Raw genomic sequence first — 27,539 nt, forward strand, 5'->3', positions numbered from 1 at the left:
TTTTACGCACCAAGGCCGTTATTATTATTACAAGAACGACTCGGTGCGTGAGGCATACGTAGAACCCCATGCGTCTTCCAGTTTATTTTGCGCTTACGCTGTGCTCGAGCCTGCCTTCTTCTTCTTCTTCTTCTTCTTCTTCTTCTTCTCTTTGAGCGTAATGAAACGGTAATTCCCCGACGCACGTGGCCGATTCGTAGCGAGGACGGGGACGTTGGCTCTCGGTCAGTTCTTTGAGAAAACGCGAGGCGTTCGGTAAACGACCTCGATACACTTGCGTTTATTCGCGTTGCGTCATTTCTCGCAAACTTTCTTCCTTCGTTTGGGCAAAAGTTGACGGAATGTTTCGTTCGAATACCGGGATATATAATATGGAAGATATTCCAACGTCGAAAGTTCTTTTTCTTTTTTTGTTTTAAGAATTAAGACGAAGGAAGGACGCTTCTTCTTCGTAATGGTTTTATCGAGTCGGAATATAAACGAAGAAAGATGGAGAGCGCTTACGTTAGAACGGCACGATTGTTAATTTGCATGAAAGTTTAGTGCACACGGACGTAATACCGCGCGTAAGCGCGATCTTCGAAGATATATTTCCGTCTTCGATATTTTTCGAATGGTTGGTCGAAAGTTAATGGATACACTCGAGACACCAGGGACGCGGCTGACGTCAGTCCGGTTTACGCGTCGTAGTTACTCGCTCAAGTTAGTTGGCATAAGTTGATATCGACGACGCTTACCAGATCGTATTTATATACATTCGAGTGATTACGCGCCGATTATATTTCGCGAAATGAAATTTTTCTCCTCCACGGGGAGGGAGGAGATGGAGAGAGAGAGAGAGAGAGAGAGAGAGAGGGAGAGAGAGAGTATCCGTTTGGCATCCGGACGACGATACGACTTTGTTTTCCCAACGAAACGGAGGGAGCGTGGAAATGAATTTTTGCGTGGTCCTGGTCGTAGCCAGACTTTCGTCTACTACGTGGGTAGATATAGAGTCAGCAACGCCCACGACGTCGCCGCGATGCTGACCTGGCCAGGGGTGGTTGCGGCGCGAAAATGTCAGGCGAGCCGGCCGATACGATACACTCCCACGCGTGGGAAAGTAGGGCAAAGTCGATTCATTCATCCACTGATTCATAAGCGTGGGCGTTGGAGAAGGGTCGAAGGGAAGGGAAACCTGTTCCCCGTTTCTTCGATCCCCCCCGTCGAATCCCGTCCGCGTCTCGGGGTTGACGCCGCCTAGGTCGAGGAAATCGCGTTACAAATCATCCGCGGAGCGCGTATACGTCGTCTCATCGGTGAAATAACTGCGACCACGCGGAACGACTTATATCGTCCGCGCATTGAAAACCTATATTTACGACGCAACGAGTCGAGACCTAGCGACGATCGGGGGGGGGGAAAGCTAAATGTCGAGCTTTTCGGCTGCTCCGTTATTTCCACGATTCTCCGCCTCTCTCGCTCTCCCTCTCCCTCTCCCTCCGGGGAGACTCGATCGATCTGTTTTTCACGTGACGCAGCTTCCACGTCGCGCGTATCACCCTTGTATTTTCGCGAAATTGTTCCTTCGCGTTCGGGATATATTTCTTTCCTTTTTTCTCTCTTTCTTCCGTTCTTTTTCTTCTTTCTCGAGGCTTCGTTCGAAGATTCGAACGATATAGAAGATATATAGAGAGAAATTCGGAAGAGATGGCGAGTTACCACTCGGATTTACGAGGAATCGTTGATCCGGAGGATTAATTAACTTTATATCCTTTTAATCGATCCTTAAGCGAGAGAGAGAGAGAGAGAACTGTTTGAAACGAGCGTTTGTTTTCGAGAGTGGGCTATCGTGAAATGCAAAAATTTATGTCCCCATCCCGTTCGAAAAAGAACGGGTTCCTTCACGGAAGAGTAGCAACGGTGCCCTACTTATCCTATGAAAGAGTCCAGTGAACCATTAAACGTCAAAAATTTTGCAGTTATTCATAATAGTTTTTCATCTCTGTACGATCCTTAAATCGCACTCCTTTTGTCTATCTTTTTCCCTCGAACGTACGACGATCTCGTCATTTTCTTCTACACAGATTACGTATTAATCTTTTTTTTCCTTTTTTTATCGCTATCGTAAAAGCGAAAAGAAAACCGATATCGGTCGAAACGGAAAATAAATAAGAACGCGTGGAAATATCGCGGGGCAACGAAAGTTCTACTTTCCGATTGCGATTAGCGGTTACGTAAGCCGAGAGAAATATTTGGGCTGGAACCGGCGGATGATGCAAGCGACGAACGTTGTGGATCCGGAACCGCGAACGCCCCCTTCTCTCCCCTCGGCCACTCGTGGACGTCCTCTATCCGGATATCCTATACACCGCTAAACACAATGCACCGTCTGCTATTCCTGGCCGCGCGCCATTGTCGATAACCTTTGCATCGTCGATGATGGGAATAGAGAGATAGGAATGTTCGTTCACGATTCGTGAGATTCGGTCGAAGGTCACGGAGGGGGAGGATTAATGGAAATGGGGAATAATAAGGGCGAGAGCCGGTAAATGTCGCGCGATTTTTCGCGTTTCACCCACGAAAAACCCACGCGTCGAGAAACGGAGACAACAGTGTTTCCAAAGTTTTCCGAACGAGAGAACGGAAGCGGGATTACGCGGAAAAAAAAAGAGGAATTTCGGTGGGAATAGATAGGAGGCCGCTCGAACGAATTCCGCTCGATCGTATGCGGAAAATCGAAAGAAGGCGATTTTAATATTGAATTATTTTGCGAATGCAAAACGGTATTATCCTCTGCCGCGGTATTATTTTTCTTCCGTTTTTTTTTTCGAACGCAGCCAGCGCAAATTTAGACTCAGACTTCGGTGAAAATAAAATCATCATCTTCTCCTTCTTCTTTTTTCGATGGACGAACGACTTCGAAACGAAGCTCGTCGCAAAAGGGGGTAGGTTTCATCTTTCGAGAAGGATTTCCGATTGGTCGCGAATCGAACGATCGATAAATATCCATGCTCGATCGTTCCGTGGTAGTGGAACCGAGCTTGTTCGCCGTGACTTTACCCGAAATTCGAAATATTTACTTTTGATCTCGTAACGAGGCAACAATGGAAAGGAACACTCGTAAGCGAGGCTGTGTCGGTCGATCGGTATTAACGTGCCGGCAGTTGTCCTCGTCGGCAGGACAAGTTTTATTCGACTCTAGCGGCGTAACATCGCTTTACGACTCTACCTAGTTTTATCAAGCAGTAATTTATCAAGCAGGATCGAATTTTTTTATCGATATATCGGACCGATATATATATATATATATATAGTATATATATGGCGGTTTCGTGTATAAATCACGGGACACAGGCCTCGACGGATTTATCTCGAGGAAAGGTTTAACGTGCAATTTGGAGGGAGAAGAGGTGGCGCGGTGGTGAACGCGGTGTGTGGTCCACCGCATTGCGATCCAGTTTATCGTCTAAATCACTCGCGGCATCGATTTGCATAACTTATGCGAACGGAGCGACCGTTTATTATACAATCGGAATATATTTGGTCGGGGTGATGACCGGAACGAAAGGTGACGATGCGGAGGCGCGATCTGGATCACCTCCGTTACGCTTCGCTTTCCTCCTCTCTTTCTCTCTTTCTTTTCTTCTACGCTTTCGCGTCGTCCAACCATGTACGCGCGAAATACTTTCGTTCTCGAGCGACGCTACTCGTACACGCTCGTATACGACTCGTCAAGATCGGACAAGGCGAACGAATATCTCGACGATTCGAAGAGTTCGTCGGAGTTTTTTCATAGAATCGCGCGGGACGAGTGGTCGAAACGTGACGACGGGGAAACTGGGCTGGTTTAACGGAGGAAGCTCGATTTCGATATTTCCTCCCCTGGAAGGAACGGGTCTCGATATCGAGAATCGACTTTGGCCGATACCCAAAACGATCCACGACTCCGAGCCAGTGAACGCGGAAAAGAAGCTGTCCGATTTCCCCTCCCTCCCTCCCTGTACAGGCCTGATCGCACACTCGACGCCGAGTTAACCCTCAGCCAAACTAATTAATCGTATCCGACGAGTAAAAAACGAGCGTTTCACCGGTTTTCGCTGCGCACAGATCCGTCTACAAACGTCTTTCGGCGTTATATATATATATATATATTCGAGGTAATCGGTGAGAAGAGGAAGAAATTCAGTTTTCAGAACGAAATCGAAGCGCGCGACGAAAGGGAAGAAGAGAAGAAGGCGAGGTTTCCCGCGCGGGACCGGGATGCGTGGAAGGACGACGAGTGCGGAACGCAACGGACGGGCAACGCGAGATATATACGCGTAATGTAGCGCGATAACACGAGTTTCGGAGTAATTGTTTACGCGTGCCAAGTGAGTTATTTGGCACGTGGCCATGCGAACATGGGGGCGGCACCCACGTGGTCGGCCGACTGCCCGCGGGATCCCTCTCTCTCTCTCTCTCTCTCTTCCTTCCTTCCCTTCTCGCCTTCTTCTCCCTGGTGGAGAGGTGCGTTTCGCTTCTTTCCAACTTCTTATTCCCCCCGCGAATAATTTTTATCGCTCGTTCACCCACCTCGTCCCTACCTGTTGGCGTTTCTCTCAATGAGATGAAACGGAGAACGTTTCCATCTTCCATCCAAGCACAAGACGATCCCTGGAAGAGAAACGTTTTCTAAACTCGGCTAAGTAAATGGGTCGAGGACTGCGTGATTTATGTTACATCGTCGAGACTCTTCTCCTCCGAAAATTTCATCCGGCGCAACGAAATCTAAATCGTCGTAAATCCAATGGATTCGGGATATTATTATAGAGGGAATCTCCGTCACGCATCCCTCTCTCCCGAGCTAAATACGAATCGAAATCGTTCGGAAACGTCGCGATTGAATTATTTCGAGGAGAGGAGGGGGGGAGGGAAGGAACACAGAGATAAATAAAATGGTTGGATCGGACAATCGCGAAAATAGGATTAAATATGGGTAAATCGAAATGACAGAGACGGGATAAACAAGCGGACTTTCTCCTCTGTGTGTCCAGTTCCATCTTTACGCGTCGAGGATCCACCAAGATTTATACACGTTGTATCGTGGAAACCCGATTTCCGACCGAAATCTAGCTAACTCCTGAAAACTCGATGAAGTTTAGAGTCGCGCAATCTCGTCCGCGGTGGAAAACCCTTCGACCAATTCGACGCTTCGATGCAATCGGATGAGAGATAAAAGGCGATTATACGAACGATGGATGGGAGGAGGAGAGAAAAAAGAGAAAGAAGGAAATCGGCGAAAGAACGGTATCGGTAGCGCTTGTTGCGTCGAAACGAAACGAAAAACGTGGCCGCGGATGTGACGGATCACGGATGAATCGGAAATCGGGTGGAGATAGGAGAAAAGAGGATTCTTCTTGTTCTGGTCCTTGGCGGAAGGGTGGTGGCGGCGGCGGCGGCGGCGGTGGCGGTGGCGGTGGCGGTGGTGGCGGTGGTGGCGGCGACGAAGGTGGCGAGGATGGTGGGGGGTCTGGGGGACTGGTGGGGGTAGAAAATAAGGGTAGTTTTGAGAGGTGGGGGCGGAGGTTCGTCAGTTTCCGGGTTGTTCCGGAGTGAGTGGGGGGGTTGGAGGGAGGGCGAGTAGGAGCCGCGGGCCACGACACGACCAAGCGTCGCGACGTCAGTAGAGCGCCGCGCTATCGACCACAGCCACGAGACACCGTGGTCGTCGTCGTCGTCGTCGTCCTCCTCCTCATCCTTGCCGGTGTTCGTCGCCTCGATACCTCTCGTCTCGAACCAAGAGACCAACGACCACCGACCGACCGACCGACCGACCGACCGACCGATCGAAAGAAAGAGCGACAGACGAGGAAGAAGGAAGGATTTTCGATCGTATCTCGATCTTTGGCGAGATCTTCGATCGAGACGCGGGACGAGGATCGGAGGGCGGCGCGCTGCGTGCACGCGTGTCGTTCGCACGCGTCTCCGTCGCCGAGTGGTTAGTAGCCGCCGCCACGTCAAGGTCGTGCCGGCACCGTGCGTGCGTGCGTGAACACGTATTCGAACCACCGTCGACTACTGACTGCTACGAGCCACCCTGTGTGAGACCCAATGACTGTCCATCCAGGGACCACGGGAGACACATGTTCGTTATAAGGTCAGTGCACGAAATGTACGCGGTGTCTTCGTAGTTGCGCTACCGTCTTCGATGATCGTCGCTTCTCTCACTTTTCTACTCGATTCCCCAACCGACACCTTACCAGCCAACACGCACCGGGACACTTTTTCCGATCGCGATGTGGACACGATCCAGGATTTTTCACATACTTTTTACACGGTAACGGATTTTAACTACACAGCTTTTTCTTCCCCTGGCCAATATTTCCATCAAAATTCTCGCTCGAGAATTATCTGTCTGCCTTCTTCCGCTTCTTTTCTTTTCTTTCTTTCTTTTTTTTTTTTTTTTTTTTTTTTTTTTTTTTTTTTCGTTTCTTTTTCTTCCCAAAATTCTTCTCACCGCTTTCTTCGCGATCGCTTGATATTTGTGTGTTGCGCACGATTAAAGAATAGGAAGGAAAAGAAAAAGGAAACGAAAGAAAATACATTTATTCTTTAGTTCAAATTTTGTATGAGCTTAAAGAAAATTTATTCGCGCGATATTTTTTTTTTTTTTTTCTTTACACACATTTTATTTTTCTTTACACACATTGGCGAGAATATATGTATCGCTATCGTGTATACGGATTCGTAGAAACGTTTCGCCGAAGCATAGATTTTTTATCGTTTGCGATCTATTCTACTTCTTTTTTTCTCTTTCAAGAAATCGCATTTATATATTTCTATATCTCCCCCAGAAGAAAAGGGAAAAGAAGATCGGATCTATTGCCGATGCGTATTCAAAAAAAAAAAAAAAAAAAAAAAAAAAANAAAAAAAAAAAAAAAAAAAAAAAAAAAATAAAGAAACGAAAGCACGCCCCCTCGTGGATCGAATCGAATGGATATCGGGGTGTTTTTCCTCCGTATTTTTTTTCCTCGGCCGAAAATACGTGCGCGTTAACGCGTTAACGCGATAAGTGGATCGGCGAGATTAGCCGAGAGTGTTGAAGGGGAAAGTAATCCAACGGTTGACGCGACAAATTCTCGCGTTGTTTTCACAGGGACGAGAAGATATTTCGCAAAGTTTTAGGTATTCGTGGTCGTGGAGAGAAACGTTAAATGGAAACGGAGGGAATTCGGTTGGGAGGAAAGCATCTCGATCCCTCGTGACACATACTCGTACGCGCAATGATGGCTCTTACGGCTCGCGGAGCTTCGTCAAAAGCGAGACCCTTGGCGATATTTCCGAGTCAACGACGTTCTCGCTTGCCCCTCGTTTTCTTCTTCTCTCCGCCGCGCGCACAAAGAGCCGTGTAACGCGCGACTTTGCGAAGGGGGCGAATTTCCAAAAGAATCCGTGATCGACCACCCGTTCCGACTTAATCTGCTTCCGTCTTCCGACCCTTGCGACCTAAACCTAGTCCTATATATATATATATATATATATATAAAACTCCACGCACTCTCTTCTCACCGATTCACATTCTTCCTTTATTCTCTCGAATAAAATATTCTTTCCTCGGTCCAATGTGTATATATATATATTTCTTTACGATCGAAAAAACTCGTGAATAACACTCGACACCGTGTTATACATCTTGAAAAATTCTTTCGATCGATTTCTTACGTCATCGCTCTACAATTTTACGATCGAACGTAACGTCTTTGGCACGGTCGTTTCCAAAAGATCCTCGCCCCGACGTTCGATCTCCAATTCTCCAAGTCACCGCCTCTCATCCTCTCCCTCGTGGAAATTAACGAAATTAAGAAAAAAAGAAAAGAAAGAAGAAAGAAAAATATTTTTCTCGATCAAGAGTTCAATCCGAATTAAAAGGATTTCGAACCTGCCAAAGTTGAAAGGCTGCCAGTGCTTCCGGTCTCTGGGTTAGCGAACTAGTAGGGATATATAGTTTAGAGGCCGCGTATATTACAGGGTCGAACTAGTTTAGCGAGTTGGACGCGGGCGAAAGCGCGCGCTAGAAAACGGATAGGAAGGAAAGAGAGAGAGAGAGTGGCGGCAGGGGTGGAAAGAAGAGGAGGAGGCGAACCTTTTCATCGCGTTGAATTTCAAATCGGCGTATCTCCCGGGAGGAATTGGCACCGATCCAATCGCGATTCCTCGCTTACCTGCTCGCGCTCTTTCCTCCATCTTTCCCTACTTCTTTCTTCTTCTCCCCTTCCTTCCTCTCTTTATCTTCCCTCCTCCGTTCTCGCGCTCGCCCCCCATCTCGGATACGAAGGAAAACTGGGTCGTGGCGTGGCGTACAACGGGCGATACAGGGGGAGGAGGGGGGGAGAAAAAGCGACTGGAAGTAACGCGGGGGCCTTGACTCGGCCAACCCTGAAGTTTTCGAGCCGAGTTTCGTGCCTTTGCATCTACGTACCGCGTATAATATCGTTATTACTTACATTCGCAAATGTTTTCGATCATGTACGCGTTCTATCTAGCACGAGCTAGAACCGTATTATCGTCGCCCACTTTCCTATTCCTACACTTGCTCGCAAAGGTATATTTTGCATCCGTACGAGTAAAGAAGAGAGAGAGAGAGAGAGAGAGAGTAATTTCGATAATAATAGAAAAGGAAATGCACGGAGGATAATTTCTCTTCAACTTTCGGAATTCGGAAGGGAAACGAAGGGTAGCGAAGGGACGCTTTTGCGATCACCTGTATATCACCTGTAGTCGATCGTAAATATTTCGTCGATAATCGATGCGCGGTCCTCGACATAGGAGGCTCCCTAAAATGTCCATTGTACGCGTATTTGCCCACCACGGCCGGTTGCTTTTTATTTCTTTTTACAAAGATTGACATTTACGCGACGAGGAGTTCGTTGTTTACGTGCACAGCTTTGTCGAAAACGTTTTCTTTTTTTTTCTTTTTTCTTTTTCGAGCTTAACGAAGTCGCTGAAAATCCCTACCTTTTTTTTTTTTCTGCCTCGATACGAAAATATTATTTATAGTTGTGAAAAGGTTACTCGGTCAAAGATCATTCCTCAACGTTGATTCTTATTATCGAAACAGCTATTATTGAATGCTACTTTCTCGCAAATCGTGTTTCTTCCATTTTCGAATAGTATTTGTAATTTAAACGGTGATTTAGAATCGATCGAGTTTATTATCTGTAAGAATGCTTCTATGAGTACAGATTTAAGAGAGAAAAACTTTTGCGCGGTTTAATTAATGAAAATTGAAAAAAAAATTAAAGAAATATTAAACGTCGAGGTAAGAAAAATATTTTGCCAAGAAATTCACGCCTCGATACTCTCGCAAACGAATTTTTAATCATTTCGAGCGTTTAACCGGAAAATAACTTACCTTCGGGAAAACGTGGTTAAGATTAAATTACGAGCTTTGTTTCGAGCATTACTCGCGAAGGGAACGAGTAAAATTTTAGATCGAAGAAAAACAGGATAAAAAAATAGAAAAGAAAATAGAAACGTCAAAGAATTATAAGAAGAAGAAAACAAAGTAGCTAAGAAACTTAGGTAAAACGGAAACGATATAAACGAACGGATAATAAGATAAAAATAAGAGAGAATCGCGTGAAAATCGTATTTCATTCGAGAATAATATTGGAAACAAATATATTTTTGAAATTTTAGAATACGCCTATGGGAGAAAGGACGAAAGGAGAGATTCGCTTTCCGCGCTGAAAGTTTCCGTTCGCGAAACCTTTTCGATACTTGGCCCCCTTCGTATGTACACACCAATTCCCTATATCGATTTTTACAACGTACAGCCACGTCGTAAAATTGGGGAAAGAATGTAAAGTGAACGTGACGTTCGCCCTTTGCGCCCGACCGGGTACCGGCGTCTCTACACCACGCGTCGTTCACGGTAGTAAGTTCGCCGAATTTAAAGCTCGGGGATCCGATGCCGGTCCGCGTAAAACAAACGCGAGAAGAATCGGCTCGCTCGGCGGAGGGAAAAACAAAAGGATATCGCGTCACACGTTTCGACTGAGATATTTCGATATTTCGAAAAGTTTCGAACAAGCGAGGGAATTCAAAATTTTATCTCGAAATAATTGATCAAATTTCTCTCTCTCTCGATCAGATAAAGATTTCTCTTTTCCTTCTTGAAACGTTATATATATATATATATATATATATATATATATATATATATATACAATCGTTATTATATCGTAATCCGCGTTCTTCTCTCTCGTCTCGAATAAATTCCCTATTATCGGAATAAAATGGAGCGGTATCCCTATTCGCGGTGGAAATCGATAAAGAATCGAAGAGGAAAGGTGAACGAATAGCGGAGAGCGGTGGAACAATTAGCATAGACATTATTATTACATCGAGTCGGATATTATTCCGAGTCGATCGTTGACCGACATTGGAAAAATAAAGCGGATGAACGGTCGATCTACGTGGAAGAGGAAAGGGTAAATACCCTTTCCTTCCCGGAGGTATATTCAGCGGTTCTTCGTACTATTAACCTTATTCTCGGTATTCGTTCCGTCCAACGATTACGTTCCTCTTTCTATCATTGTTGTGTAAAGTGTAGGGATGAAATCTTTCCAGTTTATCGGACCAAGATCGAGATCGTATAAAATGTACACACGGATGATTGGTGAGGGCGACTAAAGAATTAACTGTTGTTGCGTAACCCGGATATTACCCAGTTCTCGTTGGAAAAACGTTGGACGATTTATACATCGATACAGCGGATGTGTATACCTGTTTACGTTCCGCGATCGTGGGGCGTAAATCGAATTGCGGCGTCGCGCGGCCCGGGCCATTGTTCGGTACCGGTTATTTAAACTGGATCCGGCGCAGGAGCGGGGTGCAGGTGCTGTTACGAGACTGCGTTCGCGCTTCTTCGAACAGGTCGGATATTCCCCGCACTTTAGATCCAGCAATAAACCCGCTTTACTGCGGCTCATTGAGACGGTTATCGCCTCCCGATCGTTGATCCGTGTTCATCGGCTATCGTAAAACGGTGCTTGGCAATCCCTATGGGTCCAACCGACCGATGCCTTCCTTCGCCTATTCTCTCTCTCTTTCTCTCTCTCTGTATTTCCCTCCCCATCTTTTATCATTATAAGAAATATATATATATGTGTGTGTATGCGCGTATGGATGAAAAATGTAAACGCGAATGGAAGCGCGTTCCTTTCGAGACGGAAGGGAAGCGAAGAGGAAAGCGTTAGAAAGTCGGTGTCGGTCGGTGTTTGCTCTAACGCGTTGGCGACTCGTTCACGGTTATCCAAACGAACGGAAAGCCACTCACGGAGAGCACCTGTGGAGCTTGCCCGCCTCGCTTTTGTTCTTTTTTACCCTCCTCCGTCTTCCTCTCTCTCTCTCTCTCTCTCTCTCTCTCTCTCTCTCTCTCTCTCTTCCTCGCTACAATCCCGGTGGCCCTCAGTTCTGTTACTTACCTGTTCTGTTACTTACGGCTCATCGGCCGATCGTTCGGGGTCGCTTTAAAGGGATTAGCACAATTTTCGACTCCGGGATTCCACACGCCAAGAGAGGGAACACCTCGAAGTCACTCGAAGTGGGCGAAGTGAAAATTACGACGCGTCACCATACGATACGCCGTGAGATGTGAGAAAATAACAGGGACGAAAACTAACGGGTCCTTTCGGGGAAAATCTGTGAGGCTATCGTTGGCTGACTCTCGTCTCCCTGGTTTTACGGATTTACAGTTTTCGAGTAGGAGAGAGGATAGGACCTAGGACGGGAAGAAGAAAGGAATGTCGATGGCGAAAATGCGCGTTGCAGTTTCGTTCGCGGATACACGGTTGTTTGGCCCGCGAAAATGATGTTCGTTTCGTGGCCGCGCAAAAGAAGCGTGATTCTTTTGATGGTTGGATCGAAGGATGGAAACTTGGTCGAGTGATCGAGTGGTGAAAAGTGGGTCGAGACGAGATGAGTATCCGCTAAGAGCGGCGCTAATCGAACGTCGGGATCGAACGCGAGATAACCGAGAAACGTACGCGCGTCGATCTACGAAGAAACTAACACCGAGATAACCTCCCCCCTCCCTCCCTCCTTGGGTCGCGGCGATTTTTCTCCTCCTCGCCGAGTTCTCGAACCGATGAGACCGAGTTATAAATTTGTCCCTCGGGAAAACAACTGGCAACAACGTTCTCTTCTACCTCCTCCCTCCCTCCGTCCCCGGGACGGTCGGTAAATGCATCCATGCACGCGTGTTTTATGGCCGGCTTTCTCGGCTTTCCGTCTCTTTCTCCAACTCGTCGCGGAGCGTCGCCCGAATCGCGTCTCCGATATTTTCGCAGATGCGATAGATTCTTTTCGAAAATACTTAAAACTTGGACGATTTGTCGTCCGTGCTCGGGTCGAGCTCGATAAACCCCGGCTTCGGCTCGGATCCATCGCGTTGCGTTGTCCGGCCTGGAAAAGGATGGACGGACCGGTGGCCGATCGATCGAAAGAGAAAGAGACGGGGGAGGAAGGAGGGCGTGCGCGAAGGAGGAAGGGGGAGGGAAGAAGGGATCGACGATTCCCTCTGCAGGGGGAAGGGGAAGGGGAAGAGGAACTTAATCGCATAAAATGCTTAAAGTTCGTCCTGGTGCGACGCGATGCACTTTGATCGCGGAATTTATGTTCAGGGTGCAATGTACCGCCATTATATTCCCTGCTCGTCGGTGCGTGCCGTGGAAAAATTCATCGCGGAGACGCAGAGGCGGATTCGGTCCCCCTCTCCCTCCCTCATTGATCGCAACGGAGAGTGTTGTTTCCTCTCTCCGCCTCGTCGTAAGAAAATATTATTCTTCCGAAGAGAAGAAAAAGTCGCCGGCTCCATCGTCCAAAGATTCCAAGCTTCTGCGTGCTTTTAACCGCGTCGATTTTCACCAAAGGCAAAGGGTCGCTAAACTCTCCGCGATCTCCTCCTTTATTATCTCCTCCAAACGGAGAACTCCCGATTTTCCTTATATTTTTTTATACGATCGATTCGAAAGGAAAGTTTATTGGTAAAGGGGGAAAAAAAAAAAAAGAAATCGAAGAATCGGATCGGACGTTCTTTCGGGGAACGACGTAGATACGGTCGGTTCGGTGGAAAGAGAGCGCTGGTCGCGACTTTTTTTTACGATCACTCGGCAAAGACAATGAAAACATCTCGGTAAATCAAGAGAGAGAAGAGCGGTAAGGAGATTAGTAAGAGCTTACGAGGCATTAGCCACCGCCGCGATCATCCCGACTTGGAAGCGCTCGCTTCATCTTCTTCCTCCTCCTCCTCCTACCCGCTCGTCATCGGGATACTCGTTCTCCCTTTCCCCGTATTATTACTTCCCTCCTCTTTCTCCACAGCTCTCTGCTCCGCGCGCAGTTAACCACCCGTGAAGCGGCACGATATATCTCGGGGATAATTCGCTTGTTAGGGTCGTACGCCTTTACATTAATCCATCCGCTCGCGCGCTCCTTTCTCGCGGCCGCCTCTTTCGCGCGTTCCGAAAGCGACCACGACCCACCCAAAATCCTTTGCGCCGTTTCGCCAACCGACGAAAAATCGCTCTTCGTCTCGATTTAGCCGCGCCATCCCGCTTCTTCTCGGCCCCCTTTCGTTTTACGCAACCATTTTCACCGTTCACCCGTTCGTCTTCGCTGGACAAACGCGTAAAGATATATATTTATATATATATTTTTTTTTGAAAAAACGACTCGTTTCGCTGGAGTTCGAAGTCGAATCGAAGGATCCACGAGACGGTTACGTTTGTTTGTAGCGTTACGTATAGCTAACCCGAGGGACGGCGCGCGAGGCACTTGTCGTCGTGTCGATGCTCGCGATATCGCCGGCCGCCTGTCATTCCGCCTCGATTGATCGCTTCTCGCTTTCTCGGTCTTCGCTTCTCTCCTTCTTCCTCGACCCTCTATCTTTTCGTAACGAACGGATTCTTTCTCCTCCCGTCCTCGTCGCACGCCGTCTTCCCTTTATAAGCCCGTTTCGCTTGCGCGCTCGCATGCCCACTCCATTCTACTAATTTGATATACGAGAGCCGCTTTAACTTCCAAACGATCAATTTTCGTTCAACAATGTAATTATAAGTTTCGCCATATACCTTATGATATTCCGTGTAATTGTAACGGTTCACCTACGGTTCCGTAGAACGTGGCAATGTCTTAATTAGCTTATATATCGAGATGTATGTTTTCCTTTTTAATCCAACCTACGTCTTAGCTTATCAGATCGTGGGAAGATGTATCGGTCTCGATATTCGATACACGAATAGAAGATGTTTTTTCTACATCGTTTCGCTCCTTTATTTGTTATGTTTTTTATTTCTTTAAGTGCAAATTTTCTTCAACTCGACGAAATTGCAATATTTAATTTTATGCGCGTTTATACGTTTATTCTTCGCGTTTCAATATCTATTACAATATCTGGGACAATAATAACTGCGCATATCTATTAATCAGTTTTATATTTTTATTAATCTAACGCGATAAGACAAGAAGGAATAAGAAATATATATATATATATATATATATGTATATACGTGTATATGCAATATTTAAGGAAATCTTGTTTTCTCGAGACACTTTACTAGTAGAGAAGCACTACCTATTCAACTGGTCGGCGCAAACGAGTTAAGATATAACGATCGTATTAAGTGGCCAATAATGTGCAAGAACAAGTACTTCAAGTTCGAGCAAAAGTAATCGCCGCGCAAGAGATAAGGGGTTTAAGCTTTAAGAGCCGGTTGCGTAATGACGGTGATGGCGATGTCGAAGGCGCCAAATAATAAAATGATGGAAATCGACCGCACGAAAATGACGATAAAATACTTGGGAAAGGTCTCGCCGCGTTGCGAGAACGAGAAGAGCAGTGGACGGTGGGGCCAATCGAGCCTGCCCACCGGTAACAAGCCTTGCCAAACCGATCGCTCGATGGCTAATGAGCAACCTCCTCTTCTGCCCTCCTCCTTCTTCTTCTTCTTCTCTTTCTTCTTCCTCCTCCTCCTCCTCCTCTTCTTCTTCTTCTTCTTCTTCTACTCGCCTCTACGCGTGCCATTACACGTACGCACGCGTTTTCAAAGTTTTTGAAACACATCCAAACCTTCCTCCTCTTCCTTTTTCCTTTTAAGCCGCGACAGCAACAGGCAGTTTAAATCGTGTCGAAGACACGACGATACGACGACGCTCTTGTACCGTGATAAAACGAACCGCGAATATCGGTGGCAAACTACTTGTACTCTTTCGAAAAAAAGATGGACGGATCGTGTATGTGAACCACGAAAGGAACAAATGACTCGGCTCGCTTTCTTCGCCTTTTCTTTTTCTGCTCGAGTAGCGATCGGATTATGCTATTTACAATTACCGATAACGTAATCCGTTCTCAAACGAGTTTCTCTTTCTTTTTTTCTTTCTTCCTTCCTTCCCGATATTTTATTTTTCACGATAAATATTTTTAATAAATGTCATTCGTATCGAAATTTATCTCGCGCGTCGTCACGATCATTCGTTTTCTTTTTTTTCGATCGAATTGAAATATTTCGTCGACTCGTACTCAATTTCGATCCATCGGTAAGCGAAGAAATTGTTTATATTTAAGAAAAAAAAAATAGATGCGATATTTATTAGCTTCCATTTGTCAATAGTCCGAGTAGTTTTGTTATCTCGATGTAATAAATATATATATATATACATAACGAAATACCGTGATTCACGTTTTTCGATGAGATCAGAAATTTCAAGCGATATTCGAGTAATATTTTATTTTACGAGATATCTTCTCGGTTAATCGAGGTAAAAGTCGAGGTAAAGGAATTCGGAGACAACGTTCGAAACGAACGAGAAAAGAAAACGAAAGTGTCAGGTTGGAGCGTGGGCGTTGGTTGCAACATCATCTCGGTAGTTCTCCGTCAATTCCATGTAAATATAATCGTTTTTATCGTACGTTTCATCGTCAAATTCTTTAGAAATTCTTTATCGGGGAAATTGTACGTATTTTTAATCGACGACATCGTTAACGTTCGCAACGCTACTTTTCTCGCATCGACGATCTTTGGCCAATTTTCGTTCGCGGATTTCGGTCTCCAACGATTTCAAATTATTTTAATCGAAATATTCGAGTTATCGGATATCGAAACGTTTCACTCTACACGCGTTATTTCGAAAATTCTCTCTCTCTCTCTCTCTCTCTCGCTAGTGATCGAAGGATTCTACGCGAAAAACCTTTTCCTCCTTTTCTTATTTCTAAATATATATACATATACACATTAGATATATAAATGTAAACGTGAAAGAGAACGCGTTCCCTTTTGGTAGCGGGATATTATCGGAGAGCGAAGAGGATATTATATTGGGAGGAACGGTTGGCGCGAACGCGCGTAACTCAGGTTAAACGAATCCTAAATGAAACGGTCTAACGATATTAAACCTGTCTGTCAACGGGCTGTCGAGATACGATCGCGGTCGAGGATCGTAAACGGGCGAGGCACACCTTTGTAACTTGGCCAACATCGAACGAGACTCGTCGATTTGTTTTACGAGCCATTTTGCCATGCTTCGCGCCCTCATCGCTCTCTCGTCATCTCGTAATCGCCGTCATCATCATTATCGTCGTGATCTCCCGAGCTCCCTCGTCCGGCCTCTCCCTTCTCTCCTTTCCGACCGACCGGCAACCTCTTCCAACTCCTCCCCGTCGCGGGTCCAACATCTTAGTCGGAATCGGCGCCGATCTTCTCCTCGTTTACACCGCGCCGCGGAAAATGCGAGTGATTTGCGAGTGGAAAATAAAGCACCCTCCTCACGCCACCACCGAGCTTCGATTCGACCAAACACTTTGCCTCGGCAATTTCGAGTATTTATCAATTATCACGATCGTAACGTTTTCGATTAATTTAAAAATGTTAAACGGTTCCCTCGAATTAAATCCGTAACGAGAAATGGAAAGGAAGGAGAGACGAAAGTGTAGCGATACCCTACGACCGCAGCACAGGCATCTGCTTTGCAATTGCGAAGCGGCGGCCGATAACATCTGCGACACGGGAACCGGTACCTTTCTTCCAATTTCAAACCGCATAAGAAAAAATGCGGTAAACGTATCCCGTCCAAATGGCACCTCTTTAACGCATCCACCCAAAAATTATAACTCTGCACGGTAGATTTTCGGCTGTTATTACGCGAGTAGTATTACTTCCAGCATACTCGATGCGGTTTCGAAAGTTTCGCGTGAAATACTCACTACTATCCGCGTTCGTGTTCATTCAAATAATTTATATAGGATACGAGTTTATTCATATTTTCGGAGAACGTGTTTAATTTCGCCTCCTCTTCTTTCTTTCTTTTTCTTTATGATTTCGATTAATCCAATCATATTTAATACGTACTCGTAACGATACTTTTCGCATAATTACGGTACGTAATTAAAAATACGTAGTGGTTAAAATTAATTAGCAAATTAATAAAGCATACTTGCGCAACATTCTCTTTGCTCGAATATATATAAACACACATTCTCGTAGAAATTTTCGATTAATTTTTCAACGAATCGCATTATTCGATTGTAAATAATTGATGTCTCGAAGAAACGTGCATGGTCGCTTTTTCTCCAATTTACGAATTTTTCTGAATTATTCGGATAGAAAATACGGTTGAAGATAATAATAAGTATCGAAGATAGTATTATACGGACGGTATCAAATGTAAATGTGGTACGCAGGGGAGACTTTGAGCAAGCCGACGATAATAACGATAATGTATGTTTATTGCGCGTGCTATAATAATTTTATCGCAACAACTAGTCTTTATAACCATTTCGCATAATGGAATTAGATCCAGGATGGCTCGCTCGATCATCGTTTCCTTTTGTACACGGAGTGTCGTCTATTGGTGGTTCCGCGGTATCAACCGATAATTAACAAGTGCGGCGATGAAGCCACTCTTCTTTATTGCTGTGCCGCGTTAATGGCGCTCCCCTCCTTTCTTCCTCCACCATTTCGATAATAAATTTAATACAATCTCGCTCGCGATACCAATTAGATTCCTGCTACCAATTTACTCGCATCAATCGTTTCCCTCGTCCTCGTTTCGAACGAGATTTCGCGAGTAGTAACGTAATGGATTACACCATTATTGAAAACCTAAGACAGAACGCGGTAGAAAATAATTTTTGAATCAAGCAATTAGGAAAAGTTTGGAAATTTGATCAGCGCCAGGAATCCAGGACCGATTCGTCTCTCCTTCCCGTTCGGCTCAACTCACGAGGAAGTGGATCGATGTTTACGAGCAGAGCGGACGATTTGTAACAATTACGAGGCGATCCCCGAGAGCATAGTAGAGAATAATAGGTTGCGGTATGGCGATAACCCTGCGTCGTAGGAGAGCGTAGCCTTCGTGTCCGATAATCGCGTTAAGCGCCCCCATCCTTCCATCCTTATCTCGTTCGTTAAGCCCAACCTCGTAATACCGTAATATATCAAATATTTCCCGATCGATCGATATTTCCATCGATATCTCGCTTTTTAAACTTTTTTCTCGTCCCTTTTTTCTCGTTCTTCGAACGAGGGAAAAGCATCGTCCTCGTTGGAAAAGAAAGAAACGAAAAAAGGAAAGATCGGAGGAGCGAGAGAGGAGGAAAGTTAGGGGGAGGATTGGGGGCAATTGACCAAGTTGCGGCGGGGTTTCGGGGGTCGATTGGAATGTACGATAGGCGGGCAAACTGGTCCTTTCGATCGTTCGCCTTTAATTTCTTTCGAGAGGAGGAGGAGGAGGGGAAGGGAAGAAAGATGGTTTGCGCGCGCGCGATGCTCGCTGCTGTTTTTCATCGCGGCGACAACTTTATCGGTAACGGTCCTCGCGTATTTCGCCTCGATAGTTGGCGTGTGCGGTATAATAACAGGATATTACGATTTCGGACAGATATCCTCTCCCTTCCCTTCCACGCTCGTCATCCCCCTTCTTCTTTCTCCCCGGCGTCCCTTTTTTGGATCGGGCACGCCTTTGGTGCACGCCGCTCCGAACATAATGGACTGAAACACGAAACGTATGCAAACCTGAAATAATACGACACTGAGAGATCCTCTCCCCTGCGCCTCACTTTTTTCCATATTCCCTCTCGTTCTCCCGCTCTTCTCCCTCCCTCGCCTTCTCGTACACATCAGTTTCACCTCGGTATCCTCACCCTCGTCATATTCGGCCGTGGGTCCCACCTCCTGTCCAACAGGTACAACTTGAAACTTAAGACAATGTAATGAGCCGGTCGCTTGCCGAAAAGATCCCCCGATCTTTCGAGTTCACGCGAGGTCACCTCCTTTTCTGCTGCCAACAAGAAATACCTTCCCCCTGCAATTTCAATTTCAAAATCCCCCTTTCGCTCGATACTTTCAAATTTCCCGCTCATTTTCGTTTCCGATATCTCTTCGTAAAGTTGTTGTTGTTTGTATTATTGTATATTTCGCGTATTGGAACAAGCATCGATCGATCATAAGGAGAATGCTCGCTCGTTGTTCAATAGAAATAGAAAGCATAGAAAGATGGAAAGGTGGAAGAGCGTTGAGGAGAGGTTAACGAAGCGGACTGAAGGAATAGGAATTTCAATCTTCGAGACGTACGGTTGGTGTCCGACGTTGATGTCAGCGCAAGATTACACTTTTGATACCTTTCCTCGTAATTAATACACTTGGCCGTGATTGAAAAGGAAAGGGAATCCAGCAAGAAGAAGAGTATAGAGGAGGGAGGAGCGTGGGTCTAGAGCTCGTGGCCCGACGTTCGTTCACGAGCTGTGAAATTTAATTCAGATCCGTTGGAAGGCTCCCATGGCTGCCAGTCGACGGGACATGGGTCGAGTCCGGACGAGTACACGCGTGCGGATACACGTGGCGCGTAGTTTAACCGTACGTGTCGCGTGTTTCACGAGGGTTGCCCGTTCAGAGGGGTGGGCGAGCGGAGGTCGGACAGTCGCTCCAGCCGCCTCTTCTTACGTCATCTTCCAAATTACAAATTTTCAAGATTTTTCCTTTCTCAACATCCCTTTCGTCTTTCTCTCCGAACCGTTCCTTCTTCTTCGAACGAAATTGATAAACAACATTTCCAGCTTCTCGAGAAATTTTCACGGGATCGATCCCTGAAATCGAATGCATGTAATTAATGATCTTTGATAAAAAGAAATGCCAAGAGTTTAAAGAGCGTACGACTTTCAATTGGATTTCAATGATCAATTACGGGATCGGTAGCGCGATCAAAGGAAGCTCGAAGTAGCTGGAATAACGGGCAAGTAACTCGAAACGTAAGCTCGAAATAACGCGTGAGAAACCGAACGAGTTACCCGTCATCGGTCGATGATTAATAGAGGGCGGCGCGATAGCGCCGACTGTCGTTAAAAGAACAAGATTCCTTCGTTCTCGCTTCCCTACTGCCTCTCGTGGAGATACACGGTGTCCCATAAGCACCTGACATCCCCAACCTCCCGTAGGATCGTTGGATCGCGAGACATCGATCATCGAAAATATCCGAGTCTATTCCCCGCCTGGTCGTAACGCGGGATCACCGAATTTCAGATAAAATTACGTCTCTCAAGATTTGAGACATCGCATTATCGAAGGGATCGAAGGAAACAAATACTGTTTTAGATAAAAGAAATATCTCCACGTTCTCCATTTCAATTATAGTACGCTTAAGTATCGTTATTATAACTTTAGACAAACGCGCGAAGGGATAAAAGGGAGACGAAAAACCTTTGAAACGAGGTAAATACGAAGAGTAAAATAGAGATTTTTGTTGAATTTCACTTTTACACACAACGTATCGATATCGAAAAATTAAAAGCGAACGTCCTCGATCTCCTCGTCACGAAACCCCCCCACTTGTGGCACTTGTCCAGAAGATCTTGACCTCTCTCAACTCGACCCTAGCAAAGTCGGGTCAACTTGTCAGCGGCCACGTCTTGGCGGCTCGATCTCGATCGGCGCTATCGGGACATCTCGAAGAAGTTACAGGCCGCTGTTGGAGCCGGAATGACTCGAGACAATAGCGGCCTGCTCACCTGCTCCCTCCAATTTTACGCCCACCCTACCCTACGTTCGATCGTATCTCTGGTATCAGCTTCGAGCTCGCTTCCTCTTAATTGGTTCGCGTTGACTTAATGTGTTTCAATATGTCGTTCTGTCCATCAACTCGACGTCTCTTTTTTTCACTCCTTTTTTTACCCGTCCAAATAGCATACGATCAATCGTTAATTCTCAAGATTCTTCGTTAAATTAAACTTATCGTTTATGATATTTTTGGCATCCGTGCTCTTCCGGATTAATGTCCGTGATCCCCGCGTGAAAAAATATTAAATATTAAATTTCAAATTGGTTTTGATTTTATTCGTTTCACGAAGTAAAATTTGCGTGGTTGGACAAACCACGCTTCACCACCTTGAGAAATTGGTAAGAGGTCATCGTTTCGAAGGTGTAAAATATTTGTCGCTTCGATTTCAACGCGTGTTATCGCTTCTGAATCTCTACTTGACATCTCGTTAAAAGTTCGCGATCGAATAATTCGATTCTTTCAACGAAAAAGTATATAATTCTAAAGATAAGCTGAGACAAGTAAAATCGCAAGATCGACCGGTTCATTTTTATTTCTTCAACAAAAACATTTTTAATCCGATTATTTGTAATCCGACGATCGAACAAAACTTTGTCGCGACTCGAAGAGACAAAAAGAAATTCTCTCGAATTTTCTTTCGATACGATCGTAATTCGAATCTTTTCCCCCCCCTGAAATATTGTAGCAAGAGAGAGCATAAGTGTCACGGTAGGACGTAGACGCGGGGGTTAATTCGCTCGGCGGGACCTCTGATACAACGAGATTCGTAAACCGCGTGAAATTGGGCCACGAGCATCGGCTGATGCCTCCATTAAGAGCCGCTCGTATTATTACCGACTATTCCACTCGCTCTCCCGTACTGATTTTCCCTCTCTTTCTTCCACTTTCTCTCCCCGTTCCTTTCGTTTCCTCTCCTCTCCTCCTGTCCTAGAACGCGACCTGTCCGGTATACCTGTTGTATATTTCGTTGCCTCGACAGCGTGGGCCAACGACTCGGCCTTTCTTCTCTCTTTTTCTTCTTCTTCTTCTTCGACTCGCCCCCCTCCCCCAACGTATCTACCCCGCGGTCCAGGGATAGGGAGAGCCATCCATTCCTCTTCTCTCTCTCTCTCTCTCTCTTTACCTCTATTTTTCTGCCCGCCCTGCGCTAACCCTTTCACGGTTTAAATCAATCAACAGATTCCTGAGAAACGATCCACCACCGTGTTTCCTCGGACGGAGAGAAGGAACGGCGCGTTTCGTAACTGTTACTCCTCGCCAGTGCCACAATTTACGAGGGTATAAAACGATAAAAATTGAAGAAGATTTCATTGACGCGCGGTCACCGCATAATTTATTTTATTATGATCGGCCGTCAGTGGGGCGGCGATACCCGTCACAAGTGAATACGCTTTCTGTTTACGAAGCGGCACGAATTCGCCGTGTAATTACCGAGAGACGTGGCTCGGTTGGAGAGAGAGAGAGAGAGAGGGAGAGAGAGAAGAGGGCGGAGAAAACGCCGTTATAGATAGCCGATATCTAAATGTGTCAATTAAGCCGGCCCTGACCCACGCGAACTTTAACCCGCGTTGAGGTGTCGAAACGAGGCGCCTATCTTCTCTGATTCACAGCCTGTGTATAAATATTTTTTTAGACGACGCGTGAGTCGTATCGAATGGATTAGCGACCGAGAGAGAGAGAGAGAGAGAGAGTCGAGTCGTAAATGTCATATTCGAATACATACGGTATTTATGGTGGATACGGTTTTCAATGGTTTTCGATAAAGATAAGACTTGGAGAGGTGAGAGGAAATATTTACGATATCGCATTTGACGAGTTTATCTCATATATATAAAGAGGGTTTCGCTTAAAGAGCGAGGATTGTAGAGGGCACAACGAATGCGACACAAGGATTTCGTCGAGAGCGTAAAAATATTTCTTTCGACCGGTAGTCGATCGAAAATTACGAGTTCCAAAGTCGTTTGTATACTTAACAATGGTAAACCGGGGGCTCGAAGGGTGGATTCGACCCTTTTTCTCTTCTTTTTTTCTTTTTTTTTTTTTTTTTGCGGGGACCTTAACACCCTCTGGAACGGAGGAAAGGGGTTTATTATACGAAACCGATCCACCGCGGCGTCCCTTTCAAAAGTTCTTCCTTTTATTAGCTGTATTTCGTTGCTTGTAGCTCCACCACCCTGGCATTCATATGCTAACGCGTCTCAACGGGGTTGTCCGTGCCCTCTTGTTACCGACGCCGTTTCGAGCGTCGCTGTGCCTCGTTAACGATGCCCCATCCAAATTTACCTTCGTCCCGCGGATTGAGCACCGCTGGACCCGTTAAGCGTATGCCAACAGACCTATAAAAATTCAATCCAACCAGTCTTAAAAATAATAACGCGGCGCTAACCTTTACGTGCTATCCCATAACGTGAATCCATATGTCTGCACGTGTACCCGATCGTACCCGCTTCCTTCGAATCCTCTTCTTCTTCTTCTTCTTCTTCTTCTTCTTCTTCATCCTCTTCTCCTTCGTTCCTTTCGTTCCTTTTGTTTTCTGGCACAAGAAAAAGAAAAAAATTCATCTCCATTCCCTGGAAGGGTAATTAACGGATAATTATTTTCGCATAAAATATACATATATAACGGAAGCATAGACAGGTATTTAGTTAAACGTATCCTCTAATACAAGTTTTTGCTGAGAACGATCGAATCGACGAAATTTTTCAAACATAATTCTCACGCTTCTCCTCGTCTCCTCGTCTCGCGCAGAGATGTTGTACGGATGAAAGAAGAAGAGAAAAAAGAAACGGTTCGTAATAATTTTACGAGGAAAGATATCTCCTCCCTTTCGACATCGAAATACGCGGCTCCTTCGTTTCTCATCGCGGAGGGAAGGGGATTATTATAATTTCACCACCCCCGTGTTTTACGGAGTAGCGAGGCGAGCTCTGTATATTGGCCCCGGTGATTTACTGCTAATTATCGCCCCGTGTGAATCCGCTTATACCCGTGGAGCCGAGAATCGGGCAAGTGAACGACCGCGGCACGAGTAAGACGGGCACGGTTGTCGTTTCGCAAAAATCGACAAGTGGACGTCGTGCGGCGCGCGTTCGTGCCGGGTTACAACCGCTCGAACGTTGCTCCGTGGCGGCAAAAAGGGCCTCGCCGCGCTCCACGGGCCCCTCGCGAACACTAAATTATTGTTCTTGTATCGCGGTGCCAAAATGTTTACAGCCCTCGGCCGCGCAATGTACCGCGGCGTACCAACCGACGCGGAACGGGGCGAGTGGAAAAAACAGAAAACGAAACGTTCACTGGCACGCGTTCCTGCGGGAAATACGAACAAATTTCGGATTACTTTACGTATCTCGCGAATTTAGATTTTTTTCCATAGGAGTCCACCGTGTTTGTCATTCGGTTAAGTAAATACCGGAGGATTTCTCGTGTAAAATATATTCCCTTTGCGCATATATATATCTTGTAGCTGCTATAATAACGGTCGAATACATTCGCGTTTTATCCATGCGGGCGCAGAGACCGATCTCGATCGAACTATCGTAATTGTACACCCGTGTTAAAATACGAAGATGGGGTTGGGATGTGAAAGTGTTTAGATATTTCCAAATTATATATTATTAATATTTCTGTAATCGCGTAGACATTGGATTTTTTTTTTTTTTAGTTTCGTATTTTTTTTAGTTTCGTATCGAACCAGGTTGGAGGATATTTCGAAACATCGATACGCAGAGGTATACTTGTATCGTTTCTTATCTTTTGTCACTCGCGTTAAACTGTAAATTTATTCAATTTTTTTTCACAATATTGCACGACGAACTCACTTCTGTTTGAACGTTTATCCGATGAATTTCGCCTTACGTGTAAATATATATATATATATATATTTTTATAACCTCAAAAACAAAGAAACAAACAAGCAAACGAACGAGCGAATAAAGAGAATGTAAATAAGATAGGGAAGAAATGAATAACTCAGCGTGACAAGAGAAGCGGGGAAAACAGGAAAGGAGTAAACTAGCTCGAGTACCAAAGAGTAGAAGTTGAAAATAAAATATCGAGCATTGTAATAGAATTAATAGAGCGAGGTAACGTAGCGTATAAAGGCAAACGGAATCGCGGTTTTAAAGAAGAGCGCTTTTTTTTTTTCTCGAGAAAAATCATCCTTCCTGCGTGATTATTTTTTCCCTCGGGTTTGCAGAGACCGGTGTATTATTTTTCGCGCCGTTCCTCATCATCGTCCGCGCCTTCACATTCCCGCGCCCCTTTCGACTTTAATCGATTGTAAATTTTTGAGATTATTGTCGGATCGGCACGACTACCACACCGTTTCATTCCAACAAGGTGCCGATTTACGATCCTTCCGTTAAGTTCGACAACACACCGATATACCGATTTCTCGTACCGTGAAAGAAATTTGCTCTTACGTCCTTCCTTTTATTTTCCTTTCCTTTCCACTTCTTCTCGATCTCCTCTTCTTCTCCGCTTCCGAATTATTCGGAAAAATCGGCACCGAGGTTAATCGTTAACGTCTGCAAACACGCGTTGGTGCGGCGATGCGTATGCGGTCCTAGAAGGGGAGGGGGGAGAAAAAGAAGATCGAAGATCCCCGCCCAACTGACCCTACGACCTCGAGGGCCCCCCCTCGAGGGGAAAAAAGCGCCGACGCGTCACTAAATAAGCGGCGCGTACGTAAGCTGACACATGCACTCGTTCACCGTCTCTTTCCCTCTTTCCCTTTTGCGCATCGCGCGTAAACAAATACATATATACGACGCGCGCATATATAAGAAATCGTAAAGCGTCGCATCGTATATTACGCTACACCTATGTTTATGGAGGACTCGAGGAGCGCGTACATTCTCGGCTTTTTTTTTTTTGCGATCGCCTTCCCTTTTTTTTTCCTCTTCTTCTTACGACAATAAACGACGTGAAAGACAGTACAGGGTACCAGCGATAGATCAACGGTGTAAAAAGGACGATTGATAAATGCCGAGCGATATCGATATTCCTGTGAAAGTTCTTTTCTCCTCTTTTCTTTCTTTCTTTGTTTCTTTCTTTCTTTCTTTCTTTTTTTGGTAAATTCAATGCACGCGTCCGTGTTATACGGTCGGCCTCGACGGTACCGGTGGAAAGTTGGGAGGAAGGAGCATAAAAGGATACGGGTGGCCATTATAGGCGCCAAAACGTTCGGCCAGTTTTGCCGGTGCTCTTTTTATTGCCTCGCCGTAACGGCCGTGTTTCAGCATTTTATATAGTAATTAGGCCAGGATCCGCGAATCACAGGACCAAATAATACCGCGCTCAAACGTCTTTATTATGTCGCGGATTAACGCGAGGTAATCACGAGGTTCCGTTCGAAACCGCTACAAATTTACTCGTAATAATCGGCCATAATAGACTCGCGTTCTTAAACGATCCTCCACCGGTTCGCACTTTTCTTTCTTTCTTTCTTTCTTCGTCGTTTGGCCAACACTTGATACATTATACGCATTCGCGTCCGATATTGGTATCCGGTACGCACACCTCGTATGAACCTTGAAATTCTCTTTTCCTTATTTTTTTCCTTTTTTTCGTTCGATAAAATTGACCACGTTAATACGCGATAAATGTAAATGAAAACTTTGATTTCGGTTCTTTCGCGTATATTTATCTCGCGTGGCGCAATATCGTAAATTAAACATTTATTGGCCTTTTACGCTCACCGTTTATCCCGATCGAAATTTCGAAAATAAGAAATTTTACGCACTTCCTGCCGTCGTCGTCGTTTTTCCCTTCCTCGCGCGGATATCGTAAAACTCGCTTGCTTTCATGAAATATTTAAACAAGTGGACGGATACGTGGACGATCGTGCGGAATTGCGTTGTTGCAGAGGTCAGAGAGTGGATTCGCGCTACGCGTCGATCGCTCTTATTTTCGAGTTTGTTGGAACGGAATCAAAGAAAAGGAGGGGGCAAGCCCGGTTGATAATCGTCCGATAAAACGGAATTCAGGGGACGGCATCTGCGAGGACGAGATTCCTTCCTTCCTCCTATCGAGAAAAATCTCTCGCTCCCGGATCACCGTGGCGCATAAACGAATCGCATTTGGAGGAAAGGCGTGGTCGGTTTGGTTTTCGCGTACTCCTCTCCGGCGAAATGGTTGAAAGTTGAGAGGGCGGTTCACGTTCGACGGTGCATGCAAATTTTGCGTTCGATTCGATGAACAAAGGCGCACCTTTGCCTGCTACGTATCGCAGACTGCATACAGAGTTGCCAGACCAGAAACAATTAAGCTCTTGGTTATCTTCCGCGGCCACGCGGCTCGTCCGAGCGCAGGGGTTCTCATTTCGCCTTTTCCATTCCCGCTCTATTATCTCGACAATCATCTCTCGGTCCCCTCTCCTCCTCCACGCGCACCTCGCGGAAAAAATTATGCATTCTTTCTCGGAGAAGGGGTGAAGTTAATTGCGTTAATATTCAAGGGATGTTAA

The 27,539-nt window shown here is 45.6% G+C and overlaps 1 protein-coding gene across 1 annotated transcript in view; it reads left to right on the top strand.

Moving 5' to 3' along the window:
- Positions 1-6,061: 6,061 nt before the first annotated feature.
- The window catches only part of LOC122715856 (fibroblast growth factor 17-like), an 84,987-nt gene continuing 63,509 nt past the window's right edge, over positions 6,062-27,539 (top strand). Inside the window, exon 1 of the mRNA XM_043938382.1 lies at positions 6,062-6,118. Within this exon, the coding sequence (XP_043794317.1) occupies positions 6,105-6,118 (14 nt within the window). The 5' untranslated portion in view covers positions 6,062-6,104. The remainder of the gene's footprint in view (positions 6,119-27,539) is intronic.

The sequence above is a fragment of the Apis laboriosa genome, unplaced genomic scaffold, assembly GCF_014066325.1.
Source record: "Apis laboriosa isolate Shangri-la unplaced genomic scaffold, ASM1406632v1 scaffold40_cov151, whole genome shotgun sequence".
Classification (NCBI taxonomy): Eukaryota; Metazoa; Arthropoda; class Insecta; order Hymenoptera; family Apidae; genus Apis; species Apis laboriosa.